General features: G+C 39.1%; 1 protein-coding gene across 1 annotated transcript; it reads right to left on the reverse strand.

Annotated features, from left to right (window-relative positions):
* Positions 1 to 6314: 6314 nt before the first annotated feature.
* On the reverse strand, positions 6315 to 14107 carry CUNH9orf40 (chromosome unknown C9orf40 homolog). Its single transcript, XM_032427662.1, has 2 exons — positions 13582 to 14107; positions 6315 to 8782 (listed from the first exon to the last, which is right to left on the reverse strand). Exons 1-2 carry the CDS (start codon positions 14002 to 14004, stop codon positions 8624 to 8626), a joined length of 582 nt encoding a protein of 193 aa, XP_032283553.1. The 5' UTR covers positions 14005 to 14107; the 3' UTR covers positions 6315 to 8623.
* Between the last annotated feature and the right edge of the window lie 8828 nt (positions 14108 to 22935).

The raw sequence follows: 22935 nt of genomic DNA on the forward strand, positions 1-22935 counted from the left end.
CAAATACATTTTCTGCCCCCTTTTCTCTCTCTTCTTCTGGGACTTCTATAACATGAATGTTAATTACATTTGATGGAGTCACTGAGCTCCCTAAGTCCATTCTTGTGTTGCATAATTCTTCTTTCTCTCTTTTGTTCAGCTTCATTACTTTCCATTACTTTGTACTCTAGGCCACTAATTTGTTCTCTGCTTCTTCCAGCCTTCTGTTCTTTGCATCAAGCCTGTTTCTAATCTCATTTATTGCACTCTTCATCTCTGATTGATTCTTTTTTAACTCTTTTATCTCTGTGGTAACGGTCTCATTGATGTCTTCTATTCTTTTCTCAAGCCCAGTGAGTATTCTTATGATTGTTGTTTTAAATTCTCCATCAGGCATGTTACTTATATCTGTTTCACTTAAATCTCTAGCCATAGACTTATTATTCATTTGGGATAAATTCCTCCATCTTGGCATTTTTTCTAAGTTTCTGACTTCTTCTGTGTGTTAGAAAAGCCAGTTACGGCTTTTGCTCCTGAAATTAATGGCCTTGTAAGGACGTCCTGTAGTGCCCAGGGCCTGGAGCTTCAGGGAGTGTATGTGGTGTGTGCTGTGTGCACTCTGCTATTGTGTTTTGGTTGTTCTATTCTTCAGGCCAGTCATCTGCAGAGGTTCTCCTTGCCTGCTGTGGGAAGTTTGTTCTTTAGTCTTCAGGTCAATTTCTGGGATTGTGTCAGTCTTCAGGTTGATTTCTGGGGTGTTTTGAATGACTTGATAGTTATGTAGTTGTGTTCATGGGACAAAGAGAGCCTAGGGTCCCCCTAGTCTGTCACCATCTTCCTCTATGTTATCCTTTTAATATATTAGGTATGTCAATATTTTCTTGAGAATTTTTTTATGTTCATAAAAGTATTGATCTGGAGATTTTTCTTGCAATATATTTGTCTGTGGTATCAGGGTAATGCTAACCTCATAAAATGAATTGAAAAGTGTTCTCTTTTATTTTTCTGAAAGAGATTATATTATTTTTCCTTAAATATCTGGTGGAATTCTCTGGTAAAAACATGTAAGTCTGGAGGTTTACTTTTGGAAGGTTTTTAACTAGGAGTTCAATTTCTTTAATAGATAAAGAACTATTCTGATGATCTGTTTCTTTTTGAATGATCTTGGTAGTTTATGCTTTTGAAAAATTTGCTTCATCTAAGCTCTCAAATTTAAAGGAATAAAGTTGTTCATAATATCTGGGACTCCAGTGACACAAATATATACACATTCATAGGTTGCAGAGACTGTTCATTTTTAATTTTTCTTCTTTTTTAGATTGGAGAATCTCTACTGATCTATCTTCACATTCACTGATTCTTTCCTCTGTCATCTCTATTCTGCTACTTAGCACATTTACTAAATCTTTTATTTCAGGTACTGTATTTTTCTCTTCTAAAATTTTCATTTCTTTTCTAATTGTTTATATTTCTCTTTTGAGAAATTTTATGGTTTCATTCAGTTCATTTTCTTTATGGAGCACAGTTTTGATAGCTGCTTTAAAATTTGGGATTAATTTTGGGACACCTGGGTGTCTTAGTCAGTTAAGTATCTGCCTTTGGCTCAGGTCATGATCCCAGGACCCTGGGCTCCTTGCTCAGCATTGGGCTCCTTGCTCAGCAGGGAGCCTGCTTCTCCCTCTACCTGCTGCTCCCCCTGCTTGTGCTTTCTCTCTCTGACAAATAAATAAATAAAATCTTTAAAAATAAAATAAAATAAAATTTGGAGTAATTCTAACATTTGGGTCATCTTAGAATTGACATCTGTTAACTGTCTTTGAAAACTGGTCACATTTTCCTGATGGCTTGCATGTTGACTATTCTTTCCCTTTAAAACTGGCCACATTTTTTTGTTGTTGTTGTTATTCTTTCAATGTCAAGTATTTTGGATTGTGTCCTGAATATTACTTTGTGAGATATGGGTCTTGTTAAAATCTTCTAGAGGATATTGATTTTTTTTTTTTTTTTTCCTACTCAACCCAGTTAGTTTTGTACCATAAGTACTATCTCTTCTTCCATGGGCATAGTTCTAAGGCCTTAAGTTTTCAAACCCTTGGCTATATTGCTTTAGGCCTGTCTGATGCATGCATCACTCAGACATTAGTGAGGGATTTGAGCATGGGTTTATATTGTATTTTAGTTCTCAAAGTCTTTGCTATATGGCTCTCAATCTGTCCCATGCATGTGTCCCTCAAAAATGAGCCCGGGATTGGGGAGCAGCTGGCTAGCTCAGTTGGAGCCTACTTAAAAAAAAAGGGGAGGGGGCACTGAGCCTAGGACTAGTATGTTTATATATAGCATTATGGGATCACTTACCCAGATCTCTCATCCCCGGAATTCCTCAACTCTTGCTCAAAGTAGCTCCCTTTCCTGGTCTTCTGGTCAAAAAGATAGGTTTCTCTCAGAGTTTGAGCTGCTCATGCTGGCCACTGCAATTCTACTAGGTGGTCACTCTTGGTTCAAAGCTGGGAGAGTAAAAAATAAAACCATAAAACTTTACTCCGTATGAGTTGCTTTGCTAATTTGACTTCCATTCTCTATCCAGTAATGCCTTCATTTAGTTTTTAGTGACCACGAGTATATTTTAGCGGGGCTTTTAGTTGTAATTAGTGGGAGAGAGAGTTTGATCAGCTCTGAAAGTCCTAATATTTTTATTTTTGAGCATTTTTCTATATCATTAAAACTCTTAATAATACCAACTTGTGATCTCATTATAGTCTAGCATGTGTATTTTAATTATCCATCAATTCTCTTAAGCTACTTTTTTATTTCTAATATCTTATTATTAGAGTGATGTGTAAATTTGCATCTAGTTTTCTGATTTCTTTAAGAAATATTTTTAGACACAGAATGAAAACTAGTTCAAAGATTATGATAAGGCTCTTAAAGTATATTACCAAGCTGCTTTTCAGAAAGGCTTTACTAAAAATAAAGTGTTATGTGCAACTTTTGCCAATTTATATAGAAAAATAGATTCTTAAAATTTGGGATCACAATTAAGCAGAAATGTTTATTTTTTATCCTCATGTATACTTTTTCTTTTGTAAACTATTTTTCTATGTCTATTACCCAGTTATTAGAATTATAGTTTTATAATAAAATTGTATGAGTTATAAATATATAAAGAAGAAATTATATGTGTATCTGCCCATTAGTGCAAAAGAAAAGCAGTAGAACAAACCAGAAACTAATGAAATTGTTTATTTACGGGGCGGGGGGAGGAGTAAGGGGAACAAAGCAGGAAAAACAGGGGAATGAAAATGGGGGAGAAGAGTTAGTGTGAGTGACACATCTCTGAATATAAATTTTTGTATAGTTCTGACTCATAGAACCATGTGAATGTTTTACAAACTTAAAAAAAAAATAGATGGGGAATAAAAACTGATATAGAAACAGAAACAAATGAATCCAACTGTATTACTGTAACATAACCACTCCAAAGGGAAGGATGGAAAGGAAAGAACCAACCTAAGTTACTTTAGAAAACAATGTTAATTGAATATCCAAAGGCTAAACACAAAAGAAGTACATACAGATATTCTACTCCAATTAGCAGGCCTCTTTAGAATAGTAGTATAGGTTAGCAGTTTCTAAACAGTGTCAGGTGTATTTGAAAATTGAGGAAATAAATAAATAAATAAATACATAAATAAATAGTGGATATGAGGTCTAGTTTTCAAAGGAATTAAAAATAAGAACAGAATTTATAATCAACACTGTGGTGTTGGATTGAAATTGGAAGTATCAGTATGAACTCTTTTTTTTTAAAGTATATATACAGATATAGACACAAGTATATTGATAGATGAAGAAATACATATAGTTGTATACACATATATTTTGTAGTTCTGTCAGCTGAGAGGATCTAGAAGCAGTGATACTCAGTACAATGAGTAGATCTTGCACCCAGACCTTCATTTCTAAGTACCATTCTCCAGTAAAAGAACCAGGGCTATTTGGAGAAATGATTCCAAGACTAGAGTGGAGATATTACAAGAGAAATGTTTGTGCCAAAACAACTGTGTGAAAAGGTATGGAAGTGCTAAAAATGATAGAGTCTATATAACTTTTCTATTGCTGCATAACAAATTACCACAAACTTAGCAGCTTAACACACACACACACACACACACACAATCAATTAGTTTAGTCCAGGAGGTCAGAAGTCCCACTTGACAGGCAAGGTTCTCTGTTTAAGAGTGCCTCAAAGCTGAAATCAAGGTGCCAGCCAGGCTGTGTTCCTCTCTGAAGGCTCCAGGGAAGAACCCACTTCCATGTTCATTCAAGTTGTTGGCTAAATTCAGATCCTTGAGGTTGTAGGACTGAGGCCCCTGTTTCCTTGCTGGCTGGCTGCCAGGACTCACTCTCAGCCTCTGGAGGCTGTTCTCAGGTTCTTGTCACATGGCTCCCTTTATCTTTGAAGCCAGAATTGCTCTTATATTGAATCCCTCTCACATTTTGCACCGACTTCTTCTGTCTCTGAGCTCTCCACCATATTTAAAGGGCTCATGTGATTAAGCCATACCCACACGGGTCATTTCATCTTATGATCAACTGGTTTGGGACTTTAATTACATCTGCAAAATTTTTCACAGTAGTACCTAAGTCAGTGATTGATCAAATGACTGGATGATACACCGTGGTCTGGAAATCTTGGGGCCATATGAGAATTCTCTCCACCACAGGGTTGTATCAAAAAGACACAAGATACAGCTACCAATAAATAGAAATTGCTAGAGCACTATCATTTAGGTCTGTGGACTCCAGGTAAGTGTTGAAATTCTTTAAAAGTAATCTTACTGTTTGCCTCAGTTTCAGGTATTGTCAGAGATCACTAGTAGTCTATCTACCTACCTATCTATCAGGAAGATGGCAAAAATGTGCATTTTCATGTACTATAAGGAAAAGATACATATATTTAGTGCCCACTATAGGTTCGGCACAACCATTGTGTCATTTCATCCCCATTCTGCTCCTCTGAGGTGGTTATTAGTGTCCCCGTTCTCTGAAGATGATGCCAAGGCTCAAATTGTTCAGTGAGAAATCACAGCACTGCACAAGTGGCACAATTTCTATCCATTAACCTTGCAAATGCAAAAGTGCACGGCCAATGTTAACCAGTATTCACACAGTAAATAACACGTTAAAAAAAGAGGAAGAGCACAAGGGCCAACTCAGAGGGCTTCCCAATGGCTAAATCTGTTGTGGTTATTTGTACAACAAAATGATAGCAACACATTATAATTCATAGAATAAAATATATGCCCATTAATCTATACTGTTATAAATCACTGAATAAAAAATGGGGGTGAAAGGAAAGCTCTTGCTTTACAGAATTCCAATTAATAGATGTAGGAGGGATAATGGAAATAGAAAGTTACCATTGGACATATACCAGAGCAATAAATATTTCATGTAAAAATCATCAACATATCCTAAAATTCATGGGCAGAATATGATTTGGGGTATTTACATAGTCTCAAAGTATCTTCCAGAAGATAATTATTATGTAAGAGAAGATACTAACTTTATAATAGAGAAACCTGGCCAACATCACATTAACCAAGTAATCAAAGTTAGAATCACCAATGACAAGTTGACATCCAGTGCCTTCTGGTGTAATGCACTAAGGATCCATCACTTCCATGGCGTTCTTACCAAAAACGTGTTAAGTATGAGAAACATCAGACAAACCAAAATTGAGAGCTACCCTATGAAATAACTGATCAGTACTCTACAAAAAGTACTAAGGTGATGAAAGGCAAATAAATTCCAAGGAATTGATTTAAAGGAGATTGAGGAGATACAACAACTAAATATAAAATGTGACCCTGGATTGAATCCTGGGCCAAAAAAGATGTTAGGACGACGATAAAATATTTTATACATTTTTCGACATATCCTTTAAGAGTTGCCTGAAGTCACTCTTTCCATGGGAGTGGAATGAGTCACTTCATTCTTCATAATAGTATTATAGAATTATATTAACATTAATTTCCTCATTTTCATAATTGTACTGTGCTAATGTAAGATGCTATATTAGGGAACCTGGGTGAAGTGTATACAACTTAAAAAAATTTCTTTTAAATTTCCATCTTAATTTATCCACCACACAATTTTGCCAAATCATCTTGAGGTTTACTAACATTTTTTTCTAAAAGAATGGGATTATTTCAAATCTCTCTCCACACACACACACACACGTATGTATACATCTTTACATATTCATATTCTATATATTAAACATAAATATTTATATCAAACTATATATACACCTATATAAAAATGTTCAGCCTTCAACATATTGATAGCAAGTATTTTTCCTGAATCTTTACCTTATAGTTTTGTATGCTATTTGACACATAATACTCAAAAACTCAAAAAAATTGTCTGAGGTGTTGGTTTTTTTTTTTTTTTTCAAGTAAGCTTTAACACTGATGGTGGGGCTTGAACTCACAACCCTGAGATCAAGAGTTGCATAGCTCTACCAACTGATCAGCCAGAAACCCCTCTGAGCACTCTTTGAATCTCCTATTCACTCACCTGCAATGTAGTATCCTATGAAATTTCTCATTAAAGTAGATGACCACCTCCTACAGTTCATTAGCTGGACATGTCTTAGTTTTTACGTTATTGTTTCCAGTGTTTTACTATTTCCAATGTTTTACTATTTGCTCTCTGTGACACATCTTTTGTATGCACATCTTTGGTAAAATGCCTAGCTTTGTGATATGTTCCTAGAAAATGGTTGCCATTACTTTCCCATTAATAGAACACGTATTAATTTGCTCATGCAATTTTTATTGACTATCTACTATGTAACAGGCACTGTTCTGGGCAGTAGGAAGAGCAGTGAACAAAAACAGACCCCTTCCTACCCTCAAGTCAAACAGGAGAGGGAAGAAAGTTTGCCATTTTTTTTTTTTTCCACAGCAATTTAACTGCTTCCCCCCACTTGCTTGCCATCCTTGTTATTTCAATTCCAATTCTTATCCTGAAATTTCTAGTGGCAACTTAAAGTGGAATTAAGTATAACTACAAAAAGCATATTTATTCTATTTTTTTAACCTACAATAAGGTTATTATGAGAATTAAACAAGATGCAGTTAAAGTACTTAGTACATTGCTTGACAATAAACATAGCCTCTCTGAGGTAGATACTATTTATTGTTTCTCATTTTACAATTAAGGAACCTGGGGCTTGAAGATGAAAAATAACTTGCTTAATGTTACATAGGTAGAAAGTGGCAGTACAAGCCTTTGAATCATGTCTGACACCAAAGCCTTAATTCTTAACCACAGTACATGTCTTTTGTTCTAGAATATTCTCATTAATGTCAACCCATACTTAAATCCTACAGATATATAAGAAACATTGGGCTTTTTTTTCTCTCTCATTGGCATTTATCACCCTTTCTGAATTTTGGATCTACTGTCATTAACAAAAAATATACAAGGACAAGTTACTCGATTACAAAGCCAACATTCTAGATGTAGTACAAAAGTTAATTAACTTAATCATTGATACTCAACTCAAACACAAACTGCTTACTTTATTTTTTAACAATGAAATAGTAATAACACAATAATTTAAGTTGTAACAAAGCCACTGAAAGAGCGAAATAAAAACAAAGCTAATTAAGAGGAGTTGCTTCATCTCAAATTAGTTATCTCCTTTAAATAGGAAAAACTACCATTAGTCTGGTGGTTCTCAAAGTTGTCTGCACATTAGGATTGGGGAAAAGGAGGACTGGTGCTTAAAAAAATAGCTATAACCAAGGCCCATCTTAATTAAATGGGAATCTCTCCAGTGGGGCTCAGGCAAGGATTTCTGAAGTGTTGTCTGTGTTGAAAACAAGTCTTAAGTAAAAAGCAATAAAAACCATGCCGTCAAAACAATTCAAAACCAAGAAATTAAGAAATGCAACTAAATTTCTTTCTTTTCATCCTAGGAAAATGGGGAGGGAAGCACCTATTTGCTCCTCATTGTTCTTTACCCATTTAGGATTCCCCAACAAATATCAAACATTGAAAACTATGCAAACATGCTACTCAAATGAAATTCTCACTACTTTACATTTAGAAAGTTCTTTTAAAACTATACCACCTTTAACCCCCTACATTTTAAGTTTGCATAGATGTTTAAGTCAGCTATCTATTCAACTAAGAAGAGTCAATACAATGTACTAGAAAGCATTTTATTAATAAGAGTTATTATAAAACAATATTCATCTCATGTACCACAAATTAACTTTTTGGTACAGAGAAGAGGAATATTTGAGTGTTCCCCACCTATTTCTAAAACTGCCAGAATTCCTTTTTATAAGATCAGTATTTTCAAATTGAGTCTAAACATAAATTTTTCTTTAAGAGTACATATATAAAACACTTCCCCTGTAACTGCACTACATCCTTGACAAATCCCTTTTGAAAGTTTCAGTATTGACTGTAGGCATTTATCTTTAAAACAACTTTTCCTCCTTTTTCAGGTTTGGGAATGGTATCACATCAAGTATGGAAAATAACTTTTTTCCTTAAGAATATGTGAATTCACTTAAGAGGTGCCTCCTCAAATTCAGAGAAACCTATTCTTCAGTTCCTTCTGTCAGGACTCCATGTCAATCTCAACCACTTCATCCTTGCCCTGAAGCGTTGCTTCTGGTGGGTTGTCTTCAACTACATCTTCGATGTCTGCCAGATCAATAGGTGGTAAAGGATTCCTCCAGTACTGGAAGGTGTTATACTGCCAAAATTCTTCATTGAGCTTTAGGGAGAAAAGAAAGATGAAAGTACATCAACGGTTTATAGAAAGTTACTTTTTTTTTCAGGAAACAAATTTTGTTTTAAAAGCAAACTCACATTAAGATTTTGTGGTCTTTTACTTTGCATCTTCAACAAATACACCTTTAAATTCTCCCTAATCAAAGTGCTTCATGGACTCAGTCAAATCTGTGCATTTTCATATTCATGGATTTGTGAAAATATTTTGTTAGTAGTTTAAATTTAGAAGAATTTCTTCCAAGAGCATCTCTTCTCTTTTTTTTTTTTAAAGATTTTATTTATTTATTTGACAGAGAGAGACACAGCAAGAGAGTGAACACAAGCAGGGGGAGTGGGAGAGGGAGAAGCAGGCTTCCCATGGAGCAGGGAGCCCAATGCGGGGCTTGATCCCAGGACCCTGGGATCATGACCTGAGCCGAAGGCAGACGTTTAACGACTGAGCCACCCAGGTGCCCCCAAGAGCATCTCTTCTTGATAATTTTCTTCTATTTTTCAACCAAAGAAAATGTTGGAAAATGGTCTTAAATTTTTTTTTTTTTTAACCTTTCAGTGAGGAAACAATTGAACACACATACCTAAAACTTATTTTTGGTCTTTCCCCTGAGGTTTGGTATTTTAAGGGATTGACTTTACATACGCTAAAATATTTTGACACCTTGCCAAAAAACTTTAGGCTATAAACATGCTAAATAGCAAGAAAATCTTAAACTGATTATTTTATTAAAGATACAAGATTTGGTACATGGCAGGACTTTTAAATCAGTATACTAACACTGATAAATCCAAGTTGAGTACTGTTCCGTTTAAAATTCAACAGATTCCTCTGAATGGCTATAATATTGTTTCAAGTTATTATGAAGTGAAGCTGATGTTCCAATGAAGTTCAAAATTGGCACAGAATTTCAAAAGCAACCCAAAAATACTTTGTGCAAGGAAGCAGCACTGGAATTATATACAGGATTCCAAGGTGACCAGTTTGAAGGTTAACACCCTACCCAGATGAGTATTTATATATCTATTCTACTTGGTTGTGTTTTCACTTTAGGCTCATACTTGCTGTAATACCACTATCCAACAGAAATATAATGAAAGCCACGTAGGTAATTTTAAAAAAGTAAAAAAGAAACAGATGGAATTACTCTTAACAATATTTTATTTGACCTGATATATCAAAAATATTATCATTTCAACATGCAGTCAATATTTTAAAAAAATTAATGAAATATTTTACATTCTTTTTGTCATACGAAGTTTTCACAATCTGGCAAGTATTTTTCACTTCCAGCACTATTCAGACTGGCCACATTTCAATGCTCAATAGCAACATGTTGCTAGTTACTTTACTGGACCACACAAGCCTATTAGGAAATTTCAGTAGGAAGTACACTGAGTGCCTTAGACACTAAGGCTTAGAGAATTAAGAGTGTCTTTGGAATTTCTTTACGCTGGGATAAAAAAAATGCAGTAATTCAAATGATGCTCCCCCCAAAAATTCATTTTGATAAGCAAGAAGGGTTAAAAACAAGGGTCTGTATCTCTGCCTTTTGGAAAAAATCTACTGTTCAAAATACCTACTTATAAACATGGGCCCAAAAAAGATCCTTTAATGACATCAGTGTAACCTAGTAGCTAAGAGCACAAACTTTGCCACCAGATAGACCTGGGTTTGCATGATAACTCCCCCACCCACTAACTCTGACCTTGATCTAAGTCTGTTTCCTCATCGGTAAAATGCAGGGCTCTTTTTCTTTTTTAAAATATATTTCTACCTATCTACTTATTTATTTATTTTAGGGGGGCGGGGCAGAGGGAGAGGAAGAATCTTAAGCAGGCTTCATGCCCAGCACAGAGCCCAACTAGATCCATGATCTCACAACCCTGAGATCATGACCTGAGCCAAAATCAAGAGTCCAAGGCTAAACCGACTGAGCCAACCAGGCGCCCCCAGGACTCTCTTTCAAATTAAGGATTAGTACTGTAATTGCTCAATACTGCTAGCCCAAGAAACCCATGAATCATTCATTACTTTCTTCTTAGGAATAGAAAAAAAAACCAAAAAACCATTTCTTCTTACTTTCCATTAAAAATAGCTAATAGGGTCAGCACAGAGCAATGAATCTGCATAAAGTAACACTATCATGAGAAAACACAAAAATATTTAATTAAGTAATACCTGGGTTTATTTTAGTTCTCTGGCTAAAAACACCAAAACAAAACAACAGAAAAAAACAACAAAAAAACCATCTGAGACAACTCAAAAAATATTCTGAGGTTGTAGGACAGAAAAAAGGTATCATTATTCTGCATAAACTGAATTCTCAATGTAGAAAGGACATTTTTGAGAAACTTTTTCCTAAATGAGATCCCAAGGGTGAGGGTAGGGACTATTCTGAGTGCCAGGAACCAGGGAGACATATACTGCATGAATTGAAAAGACTTTTTAATGTCTCCATATTTTCATTATACCCTGTATCTTGGTAATTCACTGGAAATCTCTTAAAACAAAAAACCTCCATCTTTGGAGGCAGGGAAGAGGGGAGCTGGAGAAAACATGTTCCTCTCTTAAATTTGCAGAAGACAAGAAGCTAATGAACAAAACTAACAAAAGGAAGAAACATGAGGATTCCTAGGCTTTTGCCAAAAGAAAAGAACAGGGATTGTCTTGGTGAAGAAGGTACCCCTATGGCCAAGCTTAGTCCTTGCCATGGACCTATAGTGACTAGGAAGCAGAGCGGCCAGATGTAGTCACTGCTGTGAAAGATACTGGTGTATGGGACCCCTGGGTGGCTCAGTTGTTAAGCGTCTGCCTTTGGTTCAGGTCATGATCCCAGGGTCCTGGGATCGAGCCCCGCATCGGGCTCCCTGCTCTGCAGGAAGCCTGCTTCTCCCTTTCCCACTCCCCCTGCGTGTGTTCCCTCTCTCGCTGTCTCTCTGTCAAATAAATAAATAAAATCTAAAAAAAAAAAAAAAAAAAAAAGATACTGGTGTATCTAAGAGATTCTAAGAAGGTGTCTGTGTCAGTCCACTAAAAAATTCTCCATATTTCCTTCTTATCAATCTGTGGCATACTGCAGTCAATATGTTCTGGTAGAAAAGACAAGTCCATATATGGGTGGGGTACCAAAATGGTCTCAAGAGGAAAAGTTTTCAAAGTGCACAGTAGTTATCTCCATATCAAATAGGTCTGGATGACTATCACTCTGGGGTTATTTTAGGGTTTGCCATTGGCAACACATGCTATAACTGTAAATTCTAACTATTCTGTTTTCAAAACATAACTGCTATCATTCGGTTTTAAGTAAGCAGATTTTGAACATCTAAAAGCAACCTGAAAAAAAAAAGTCTAAAAAAACCCATTTTCTAAATTCCAAGACAACTGGGGGTGGAAATATTTACAATTTAGAATTTCATCCAGAAATCCTCATCGTTACTGTCCAAAGGTAATTTCTCACAACCACAGAAAAAGCTCCTTCCCAACTACCAAATTCTCATTTTATTGGGTTTTTCACCAAGACGTCCTGCCAAAGGAACCTCAATTCACTTTTTGTCTAGCAAGGCATTTGGTAAATTCTGCATAAGATACTTAAAACAATGGCAAAATGTGAGACGGATGCTATGATGTGGTGCTTGAAGAGTTTGGTGAACTGAGCCCTACATTTGGTCTTCGTATTCCCAAAGCTTCTAGTAAGTCAACCCAGAACTGCCAAAACGCAGCCTTGAATTCCTAAGTCTAGACCAAAGCTGTCCAATAAACATATAATGCCAGCCACAAACATAAATTTTTCTAGTGGCCATACTAAAAAAAGTACAACAGGTAAATTTTCATACATTTTATTCAACCAAGTATCTCCAAGTTCTTTCAATGGGTAATCAATATAAAAACTTTTGAGATCTTCGAAATCTAGAGTGTATTTTACACTTATAGCACAACTCCATTTTTACACTTATAGCACAACTCCATTTGGACTAGTCACCTTTCAAGTTTTCAGTCGTTCCACACGTTAGTGGCTGCCATATTGAACAGCACCGATCTAGACAAGTCAGCTCTTAGGTGCAGAGATGGGGCAGGCTCGTTTCCCAAAGAATAAGAACTCTTATATATGATCCTAGTAGACGGTTTACTTTAGGGTCCAAATTAATTTTCAACAATGGTCCTTCTTCACTGGATCCGATCTAACCCTGTGAGTTTTTTAATGCCTTTTCCCAAGATAGGGAGGAGGGGCCTTCCTCTACCAAAAGTGCTGTCCCATGCCTACAGGCCATCCAACTGATGGCCACCACATTGGTCACCCTCTTTAGAAAGAAATCTATCACGAATTCTAGAAGAAATCATTGTTAAGCCAAGGAAGGCGCGCTGCACCTTTCTCCATTTAAGCAGACCTATCGCGGTTCACAAAGTCTCCAGAAAGCTCAGGTCTGTCGTGACCCACCCTCCTGCTTCCCTCTTACACAGGACAGGCCCTGAAGGTGCAAGCCCCCGTCTACCTCACCGGACGGACTGTTCCCCCCCGTTTAGCCAGGTGCTTTCAGCCCACAGGACTCTCCCCAAACGCTGCCAAGAGGCCAAGGGCTCTGGGGCCCTTCCTGGGTAGCCTGGGAGTCCGAGTCCTTCCTGCAGCAGGGACCCCGGCTTTTCGCCTTTTGGGGCTTCTTGATGAACCCGAGTCAAGACGGGGACAATCTGTTCCCTCCCCGGGCGCGCAGTGGCTGCGTAAAGGGTGACCCCCCCATCCCCTCACCCCGCCCGCCCTCTGGAGAGCTCAGCCAGCCCCCAGCCCCTACCTGGCGCGGTGCTGCCCCCCAGTCTCCCCGCCGGGGCTCTGTGCGCCCCGCCCCGTCGTCGCCACCGCCCCTCGGGGGCCGGGCGCCCCGGGGCTCCTCCCCTGGCCCGCGGGGCCGCACGGGAGGCAGCTGCTGCTGCGGCTCGCCCGTCTCCAGGCCTGAGCCCTCACGCTGCACGCCGCCCGGAACGCTGCTGTCCCGGCCGTCGCGGCGCTTGCTGGGCGAAGCTGAAGGCTCAGTCATAGCCCCCGCGTCGATTTTGCGCTTTCGGGGCAGCTCCGGGACGCCGACTGGCTGCCCGGGATGGGAGGCCCCCGGCGGCGGGATCCAGAGCGGCGGCGGCTCCTCGGGGAAGTCGCAGAGCAGGAGCCGCTTCCAAGGCACGTGGAACGTCAGCGGCTCGGCCGCACGCCGCTTGGCCATGGGCCCCGGAGCCTCGGGCGGAGCCCGCCCGGCGCGGGAGGCCGAGCGCGGATAACTCCGGGGGCGGAGGGCGAGGGCGGAGCGCGCGAGGGCGGGCGAAGACCTGCTCAGGGCGAGCGGGCGGCGGGCAGGCGGGGCGGGCGGAGGGGGCGGGGCGGCCGGGCCCGGCGCAGCCCGCGCGCGCTGCCCTCACTGCGGCCGAGGTACTGCCGGACGTTGGGGAGCTACCGCGAAGCGGCGGAGATTCGAACCTGCGCACAAATGTGCGCGCGCGTCCTCGCGCCGGCCAGGCGGAGCCGCTGGTTGGTGGAGACTCGCGAGGCGCGCTCCCGAACGCCCCCGCGGCCGGAAGTGCGCGCTCGGGGTTGGGTGGGGGAGGCGGGAAGGCGGCAGCGGCTTTATTAAAGGCCCAGGGGCTTGGTCCCCCGGAGGGCGTGACCTTGTTTGCCCAGGGGTGGGGAGCCGCTGTGCAAATCTCGAGCTCGGTAAAGCGGTGTAGGTTTAAGACCTTTAGAATGTATTTGTTAATATTCCCTTAACTCGAGTCAGTGGCCTCAGGGACGCTTCCAGGAGGTTAAAATCACCTCCAGGAGGTACAGACTTTGAGCAAACTAGTGCTGAGAGGCTCCAGCGCCACGTTAAATGATCATTTCAGGCGGACTGTGGTACGGGGGTGGCGGCTGAGGGAAGTCGCTAAAGCCAACACGCAAAAACCAAGCGGAACAAAACAAAACCCAACGAAGTGTATGTTTTGCAGTGGCTGTCGTGGAAAGTGAATTGGCACCACATTCTTCGAAGATCTTTTGATTAAAAATTCACTGATGAAGTTGCAGAGGACATGTGCAGCTCATCCAAAATAGCTCATCCCAGAGCCAAGCCTGGAGCACAGCTCTTCCTTTTCCAAATGAAACCTAAACTTGTTTGGCTCTTAAATTATGTGGGAAGCACACAGAGTTCCCTTCTTACTCGGTGCGATGATCTAAAGTGAGATTCCAAGACCTTCCTTCCAGCAGAATTTGTTATCAAGCAAAGGGACGGGGATGAGAGCAGTGAATTTACTATAGCTTGTATTTTGATGGTTGATAAAGATAGTAACCGAGTAAACAAAAATGAGGAAGAAGCTACATGATCTAGAGAAAGTGCAAGGAGGATAACTGTACTCTTAACTGGTAAGTACTTAACTGTATACTATTTACCCCATGCCAAGGTTGTGAGAAGATAGGCAACGACTTACTTAATAGGCACAGAAATACAATAAGTTAGGGTGTTAAACAATAGCTTTTCTGCTTGATCTTTCCATTCCTTCTTCTTTGAAATTGATAACCTGTCAGTCTCAAAGAGCAGATCACACAGATCAGATATGAAAGACCTTTTTATTTGAAAAGTTTTGAGGGTGTCCTTCCCAAAAATGATAAAATGCGGGTTAGCTAATAGAGATACATTCCTTTGGGGTCCTCACCACAGACTCTTGTTTTTCTAAATTGTGAAATACATCATATATACAAAAGGTTGTATAAAACACAAAGGAATGATAGTAAGATGCCAGCACCCAGTTTTATATATAGAATATTACTTGGGCCAGAACATGACAAGGTCCCTACCTGCTTCTCCCACTGGTGCCTTTTTCTCTTACCTCCACTCCAGGTAATTGCTGTTTTGAATTTTGAATTAACCATCCCTTTGCTTTACTTTGTAATTTTCTCATTTGTGTTTGTGTTCCTAAATAACATTTTTGGTTTTGCTGTTTTTTTTTTAACACTTCGTGGAACCTTAATTGACATAAAATAAAATGCATATATTTAAAGTGTTTACTTTGCTGAATTTTGACATATGTATATTCCTGTGAAATCATAGCCACAATTAAGATAATACACATCTCCATCACCCCCAAAAGTTTCCATTTGCCCTTTTGTGATTCCTCTCTCTTCCCCTGGTTCCTTCCAGGGGAAGGTAACCAGTGCTTTACTTTCTGTCATTATAGATTAATTTGCATTTTCTGGAGTTTTATATAAATGGAATCACAGTATATACTGTTCTTGTTTGGCTTCCTTCAGCACAATTATTTTGAGATTCATTCATGCTATCCCATGTTCATTCAAAATTTTATTACTCAGTACTTCTCCATTGTGTGGCTGTATCGTAATTTGTTTCTCCATTTACCTGTTGATGGACATGTAGGTTGCTTCCAGTTTGGGGCTATACAGATAAAGCTGCTGAGAACATTTGTGTGTAAGGCTTCGTATGGACCTAAGATTTCTTTTCTCTTGGGTACATACCTAGGAGTAGAATGGCTGGACCATGTGGTAGGTGTCTTCAGTTTTCTAGCAAATTGCCAAAAGTGGTTATACCATTTTACTTTCCCATCAGCAGTGTATGAGAACTCCAGTTCCTACACATTCTCTCCAACAATTGGTATGGTCAGACTTTATTTTTAGTCTTTCTAAACAGGTATCTCATGTATCTAATTATAATTTTAATTTACATTTCTCTAATGACTAATGATGTTGACTAATGATAGTTTATTTGCTATCTGTATCTCTTCTTTTTTTTTTAAATAATTTATTTGTGAGGGAAAGTGAGAGAGATCACGAGAAGAGGGGAGGGGTAGAGGGAGAAGCAGACTCCCCACTGAGCAGGGAGCCTGATGCGGGGCTCCATCCCAGGACCCTGGGGTCATGAGCTGAGCTGAAGGCAGACGCTTTAACCGACTGAGCCACCCAGGTGCCCTGTCTGTATCTCTGTAAAATGTCCAAATCTTTTGCCTACTTAAAATATTGAGTTCTTTGCTTTCCTATTTTCCTTATTTAATATTTTTGTGCATGTAATCATATTTCATTCATTTATATTGAGCATGGTATTTCATCATACGAATCTATTGATAAACGTTTGATTTTTTTTTCAGATTTTTGCAGTTAGAAATAGTGTGCAGGGGCACCTGGGTGGCTCAGTCGTTAAGTGTCTGCCTTCAGCTCAGGTCATGATCCCAGGGTCCTGGGATCGAGCCCCACATCGGGCTCCCTGCTCAGCAGGAAGCCTGCTTCCCGTCCCACTCCCCCTGCTTGTGTTCCCTCTCTCGCTGTCTCTCTCTCTCTGTCAAATAAATAAATAAAATCTTAAAAAAAAAAAAAAAGAAATAGTGTGCAATGAGCATACTTGTTCATGATTTTTTTTTAATTGAAGTCTAATTGACATGCTGTATCCTGTTTTCAGGTGTACATCACAGTGATTTGATATTTTTATACATTATGAAATGATCCCCATGGTAAGTCTAGTTACCATCTGTCACCTTAGAGTTACTAGGAAATTATTGACTGTATTCCCTATGCTGTACATTGCATTCCTTGATTTCTTTTTTGACCTATAAATTATTTGTGTTAACTTTTCAAGTATTGGAGGTTTTCGTAGATATCTCTTTCTTACTGATTTCTAGTTTAATTCCTTTCTCATTTAATTTATTATCTGTGTGGTTTTAATCGTTTTAAATTTGTTGAGATTTATTTTATGACCCAGCATATGAATTATCATGGTACATGTAACATGTGTTCTTGGAAAGAACATAATATCCTGCAGGTATTCGGCATAGTGCTCTATCAGTGTTACTTAGGTCAAGATGGTTGGTAGTGTTTCTCAGATATGATATGTCTTTACAGATTTGGGGTTTTTTGTTTTTTGGGGGGATTTTTTGGTCTAAACGTTCTATGAATTGCTAAGAAATAGGTGTTAAATACCCAACTAGGACAGTAGATTTTTCTGTTTCTCCTTTTATTTATTTATTTATTTTTTTAAAGATTTTATTTATTTATTTGACAGAGAGAGAGATAGCGAGAGCAGGAACACAAGCAGGGGGAGTGGGAGAGGGAGAAGCAGGCTTCCCGCCGAGCAGGGAGCCCGATGTGGGGCTCGATCCCAGGACCCTGGGATCATGACCTGAGCCGAAGGCAGACGCTTAACGACTGAGCCACCCAGGCGCCCTGTTTCTCCTTTTAGTTGTCAGTTGTTGTCTATGTGTTTTGAAGGTCCATTATTAGGCACACATATATTATGATTGTTATGTCTCTGATGTATTAACCTTTTGTTCTTATGAAATATCCCTCTTTATAGCTGGTAATGCTCTTCATTTTCAAGTCGTCTTTCTTTGATATTATAGCAGTTCCAGCCCTCTTATGCTTACCATTTGCACAGCACATCTTTTTTTCCATCCATTTACTTTCAGTTTATCTGTATCTTTATAGTTAATGTTTCTCTTAGAGACAACATACATAGTTGGATCTTGCTTTTCTGACATTCTGGAAGTTTCTATATTTTAATTGTTTAGTGCTTTAACACTTGATAGAAATTATTGAGATGACTGGATTTGAGTCTAGTCTTTTACTATTTATTTGCTGTCTGTTCCCTTTCTTTTTTGACTCTGTACGTCCTTTCCAGACCTCTTTTGGATTAATTCAGAATTGTTTTGAATTTAAATTTAATTTAATCTATTAAATTAAATACCTCTTTGCATGAATTTTCAGTGGTTGCTCTAAGGATTGCAATATACATCTTTAACTTTCCACAGTTTACTTCAAGTTAACACTGTATCACTTCATATAAAGTGGAAATCTTGCAACCCTTCACTCCCACCCCCACCCTGTCCAGGTGCACTTTTATATTGACCCAATAGGATCTTCTTCCTATCCTATAATTTTGTATAAGTAACTGATTTCTTTCCCCAGCACTTCTTATGGATAATGACTCAGAACTCATCATTAGTAACAGCAAAGCAACAAAGACGGATACTTTTCTCTTCGTGTCTTCTTGGTAAAGAAGGGATGCACACTCACATTCTGCTTATCTTAAAATTTGCCTGTTTCAGACTGATTAAAGCCCTACAGCAGTTTAGGGTGGGGAAGTGGTTTAAAATTTTTTTAGCAACTATGTATTCGCCAGACCTTTTACATATCTCATTTAATCCTCAGAACTCCATGACAGGTATTATTGCCAATTTAACAGATAAACCTCACCCCAAAGCATCAGACCCTTGTCAACTTCTCAATAAGCCCAGTCCTGACCACCCTATTTAAAATTTCAACTCACTCAGCACTGCCCAGGACTCTAGAGATTCCCTTTGCCTGATTTTTTTTTTTTCTATAGCACATATCACCTTCCAATTTATTACATGATTCACTTATTTATTATTCTTATTGTGTCCTTCTCTAAAAAGTAAGCTCCTTGAGGGTAGGGTTCTTTGTTTTTTGTTTATTTTTTTCACTTATGATATACTCAAGCACCTAGAACAGTGCCTGGCATGTATCAGGTGCTCGGTACATAATTGTTGAATGAATGACTATTCATCACTTTTGCTTGAATGTTTCACAGGCATCTCATGTCCATTCTTGTGTCCCCTGTATCCCATCATTCATCCAACCAGGTACTCATATCAGAAGTATAACTGTGCCCCTTCACAACCTTATGCTCACTTATTATTCCTTGAAAAATAGCATTTGCTATGGACCAGGGGAAATTCTAGAGTTACCACAGTAAGCAAAACAAAAATCCCTGTCTTGTGACTCCCCAAGTGAAGCTTATATTGAGGGAGATAGACAGTAAACAAGTACATCTGTCAGGTGCGAGGAAGAACAAAGCAGAATAAGGATGGGGGAGGTTATATTAGGTGGTCAAGAAGGGTTTCTCAGATAAGGAGACTTTTGAGCAGGGACCTGAGGAAAATCAGGGGTGAGTTGAGTATTTATGGTGAGTAATTGTAGGCAGAGGTAAAACAAGTGCAAATGTGCTAAAGCAAGAGCATGTCTGGCATGAGCTTGGGACAGCAAAAAAGCCAGTGTGGCCTTTTTTCCCTTAGTGTTTTGGCTAGTTTCTATTGCTATGATTTGAAGCTCACTAACCTTTTCTTTTCTCATGCCTTTTCTGCTGTTAATCTCATACACTGTATTTGTCATCCCAGACAATGTACTTACCATCTCCAGAAGTTCAGTGTAGGTCTTCTATACATCTCTGTATAACTTTCTGAACACATGGAACAGTTACGCTCACTGTTTTAATGTCCTTCTCTGCTAATTCTAACATCTGTGTCAGTTCTGGGTTGGTTTCCATTGGTTAGTCTTTCTCCTCTCTAGGAATGTTGTTTTGTTCTGTGTCTGCATACATGGTAATTTTTTATTGGATACCGGGTATTACGAGTTTACTTTGTTGTTGCTTCTTGCTCTGGCCTTGGGAAGTTACCTCACGCACATGCACTCATCAGTACTCTGTAGATCAGTGTTCTGGGGGTGAGGGAGGGGGACGACTCTGCTCTGATCTCCAGAGTGCTCTCTGTGTGGTTTCCTCCTCTCAGGTACTCTGTCCTGCAAACTCTAGCTGCCTTGGTTTCCCTGGACTGTCAACATCATGTCCTCAGTTCAGGCACACCTCCAGGCTTGGCCCGAGTTTCCCCTCCTAAGGCCGTATCCTGGAGACTCAAAGCAGTGAGTAGGGCTCACCTTGTTTCCTGTCTCTCATTGATCACTGGCCTTTGTTGGCAGTTGTTTTATATATTGTGTCCGGGTTTTTGGTTGTTTTAGGTGAGAGGGTAAATGTGGTCCATTATTCCATCTTGACTCGAAGCAGAAAATGCCTTCCTGTAAGACTTTACTTTGACTTCAAGGTTATATTCTTGTATAACTTTTAACTTTGAGATATGCCTGCTTCCTTGTTTGTTGTAGGAAAGTGTATTTATTCATCATATATGAGTATAGTATGTGTTAGCATATACTAATATATAGCATATATTAATATATATAATATACAAAAGGAAATTCATCAACCTTGTAATATTCAAACCACTGACTATGACATATCTGATTTTATTCTATAAGAACTCAACCAGTATAAAGAAAATTGTATAAATTTTCTTACAGCCTGGAAAAATACCAGTTTTCCTCTTTGTACTAACTAAGGTACAAGTAAATGGTGATTATAGCAGGAACACTTGAAAAATGAAATATAGATCCTTGACTGTATCTGTATATGTGTTTGATAAGTTCTGTTCTTCCTTCAGGTCTCAGCTCAAATATTTCTTTAGGGACATCTCAGTACCTCCCTACTGCTCAGAGTACCCTGTACCTGTCCTTTATAATGGTGACCTCAGTTCTTACAATTAGGTAATTACTTGTTGCCGTTGTTGTTTTGTAATTACTTGTTTGACACCTTTCCTCTGCTATGTAAGCTCTGGTGGGAAAAACATTAACTTCTGACCTTTGAATCCCCAAGATCAAGCCTTATACCTGACACAATGCGGTTCTCAATAAATGTTTGTGGGGTGAAGGAAAAAGTGAACACCACACAGTAAATAGGCTGGGACACTGACCTGGTCTGTGTTCCTGCAGTCTGTTTCTTGCTTCCCAGGCGTCTGTGATAGTGAAGAGCAAAACAAACAGACAAGAAAACAAAGACATTGCATGTTGCAGAAGATTTTAATGCAGTTTTCAACATAAGCTTGGCCATCGTTAAAATGTTTAATAGTAGGTTGTGTTGGTGAAAATACTGAGAGACAGATACTCACCTTGTTTTAAAGTGTAACCTTTTAAGAGAGCTGTCTGACAACATCTATGAAAATTTTAAAATGCACTGCTCACCTTTAGGAATTTACAGCAGATGTATGAATGTGTCCACTGAGAATGGACACAAAGCAGTACGTACTGGACTATTCATTGTAGTATAATGCTGAATAGCAGAAGATTGAAAAGAACCTAAATGTTACTTGTTAGTATTATGTGTGTGTATGTGTATTATACATACAGACATGCAGATTTTATTAAAGGAATTTATGTGTATCGATATAGAACAATTGGAAAAACGTATTAAGTCAAAAAAGTAAGGTTCACACGTATATACACACATTTATATGTGCGTTTTTTTGGTATTGCATAAAATGTTCTGGGACAAGACTGTTACCAATAGTCATTGGGGTGGGGTATTAGGACACATGGGTAGAAGGCATATGGGACCCATCTTTGGGCCACCTCAGGTTATCTCCGTGACACTGGTATTTTGTCTGGGTTACAAGTTTCCTTACTATAGGGCAACACTTACAGTGTCTGGCTTCTGTTACCTTCTGTTGGGAGCCAATTTCCCATGGTTCTTTGCATTTCAGCGTATTTTGCAAGCAGAGGTACTGGCTCGCTTTAGTCTAGATTATCTTTTCAAGGATGTATGTAAAGTGAACGGGCTCAAAAGATAGAGACTGTCTCCTTCTGGAACAGAGGGTAGGTTTATTTACTGTCTAGCACAGTGTCTTCTCCTAGGGCAGAGTCAGTCACACTTACTGCTTGCCCATCATAGAAGAGTAAGCTTTCCTAAGCCCAAGGTTCTCCTGTAATGCAACCCAATGCTTGTGCACATGTCACCTAGCGCTGCTCGGGTCACTCTGTGAGGTTTGGGTCTCAGGTAAGACCCAAAATTAATACTCTGGCTAATGCTATTGCTGTGAGTTGTAAATTCTCCTTTGACTTTGATGTAGGAGTTTTGTGTCAAAAGTGGCTGTTTCATAAGCTAAGAAATCTGCAAAATTTTTTCCTTTTTGGCAATTGTGCATTAGCATCTCAGTTTGGAATAGTTGGGAGTCTCTTACACAAAGGATGTTTGTACTCCTAAGATTTTTTTTTCATGGCCTTCCATTGCTCAAGACAAAGACTTGGGGTAAAGCAGGAGACTGGAAGGGACAGACATTGTTTCTTTGTGGGGAGCAGTGGAAGCAAACCCCCTCTGCCTCAGGGGAGGGGTAGGAAAACCTCTTATCCCCAGGACAAGGGCAAAGATCCTTAGAGGAAAAGTAAAAGCAAAAATCAGGAAATTCCTGCTTAAGACCAGTCCTAAAGATGGGAATGCTGAGAAAAACCCACTTATGAGGCCTAGGTGACAGAGCCTGCCTAAGACTGAGGCTACACTAAGACAACA

Source organism: Phoca vitulina, unplaced genomic scaffold (genome assembly GCF_004348235.1).
Source record: "Phoca vitulina isolate PV1807 unplaced genomic scaffold, GSC_HSeal_1.0 scaffold37, whole genome shotgun sequence".
Lineage (NCBI taxonomy): Eukaryota > Metazoa > Chordata > Mammalia > Carnivora > Phocidae > Phoca > Phoca vitulina.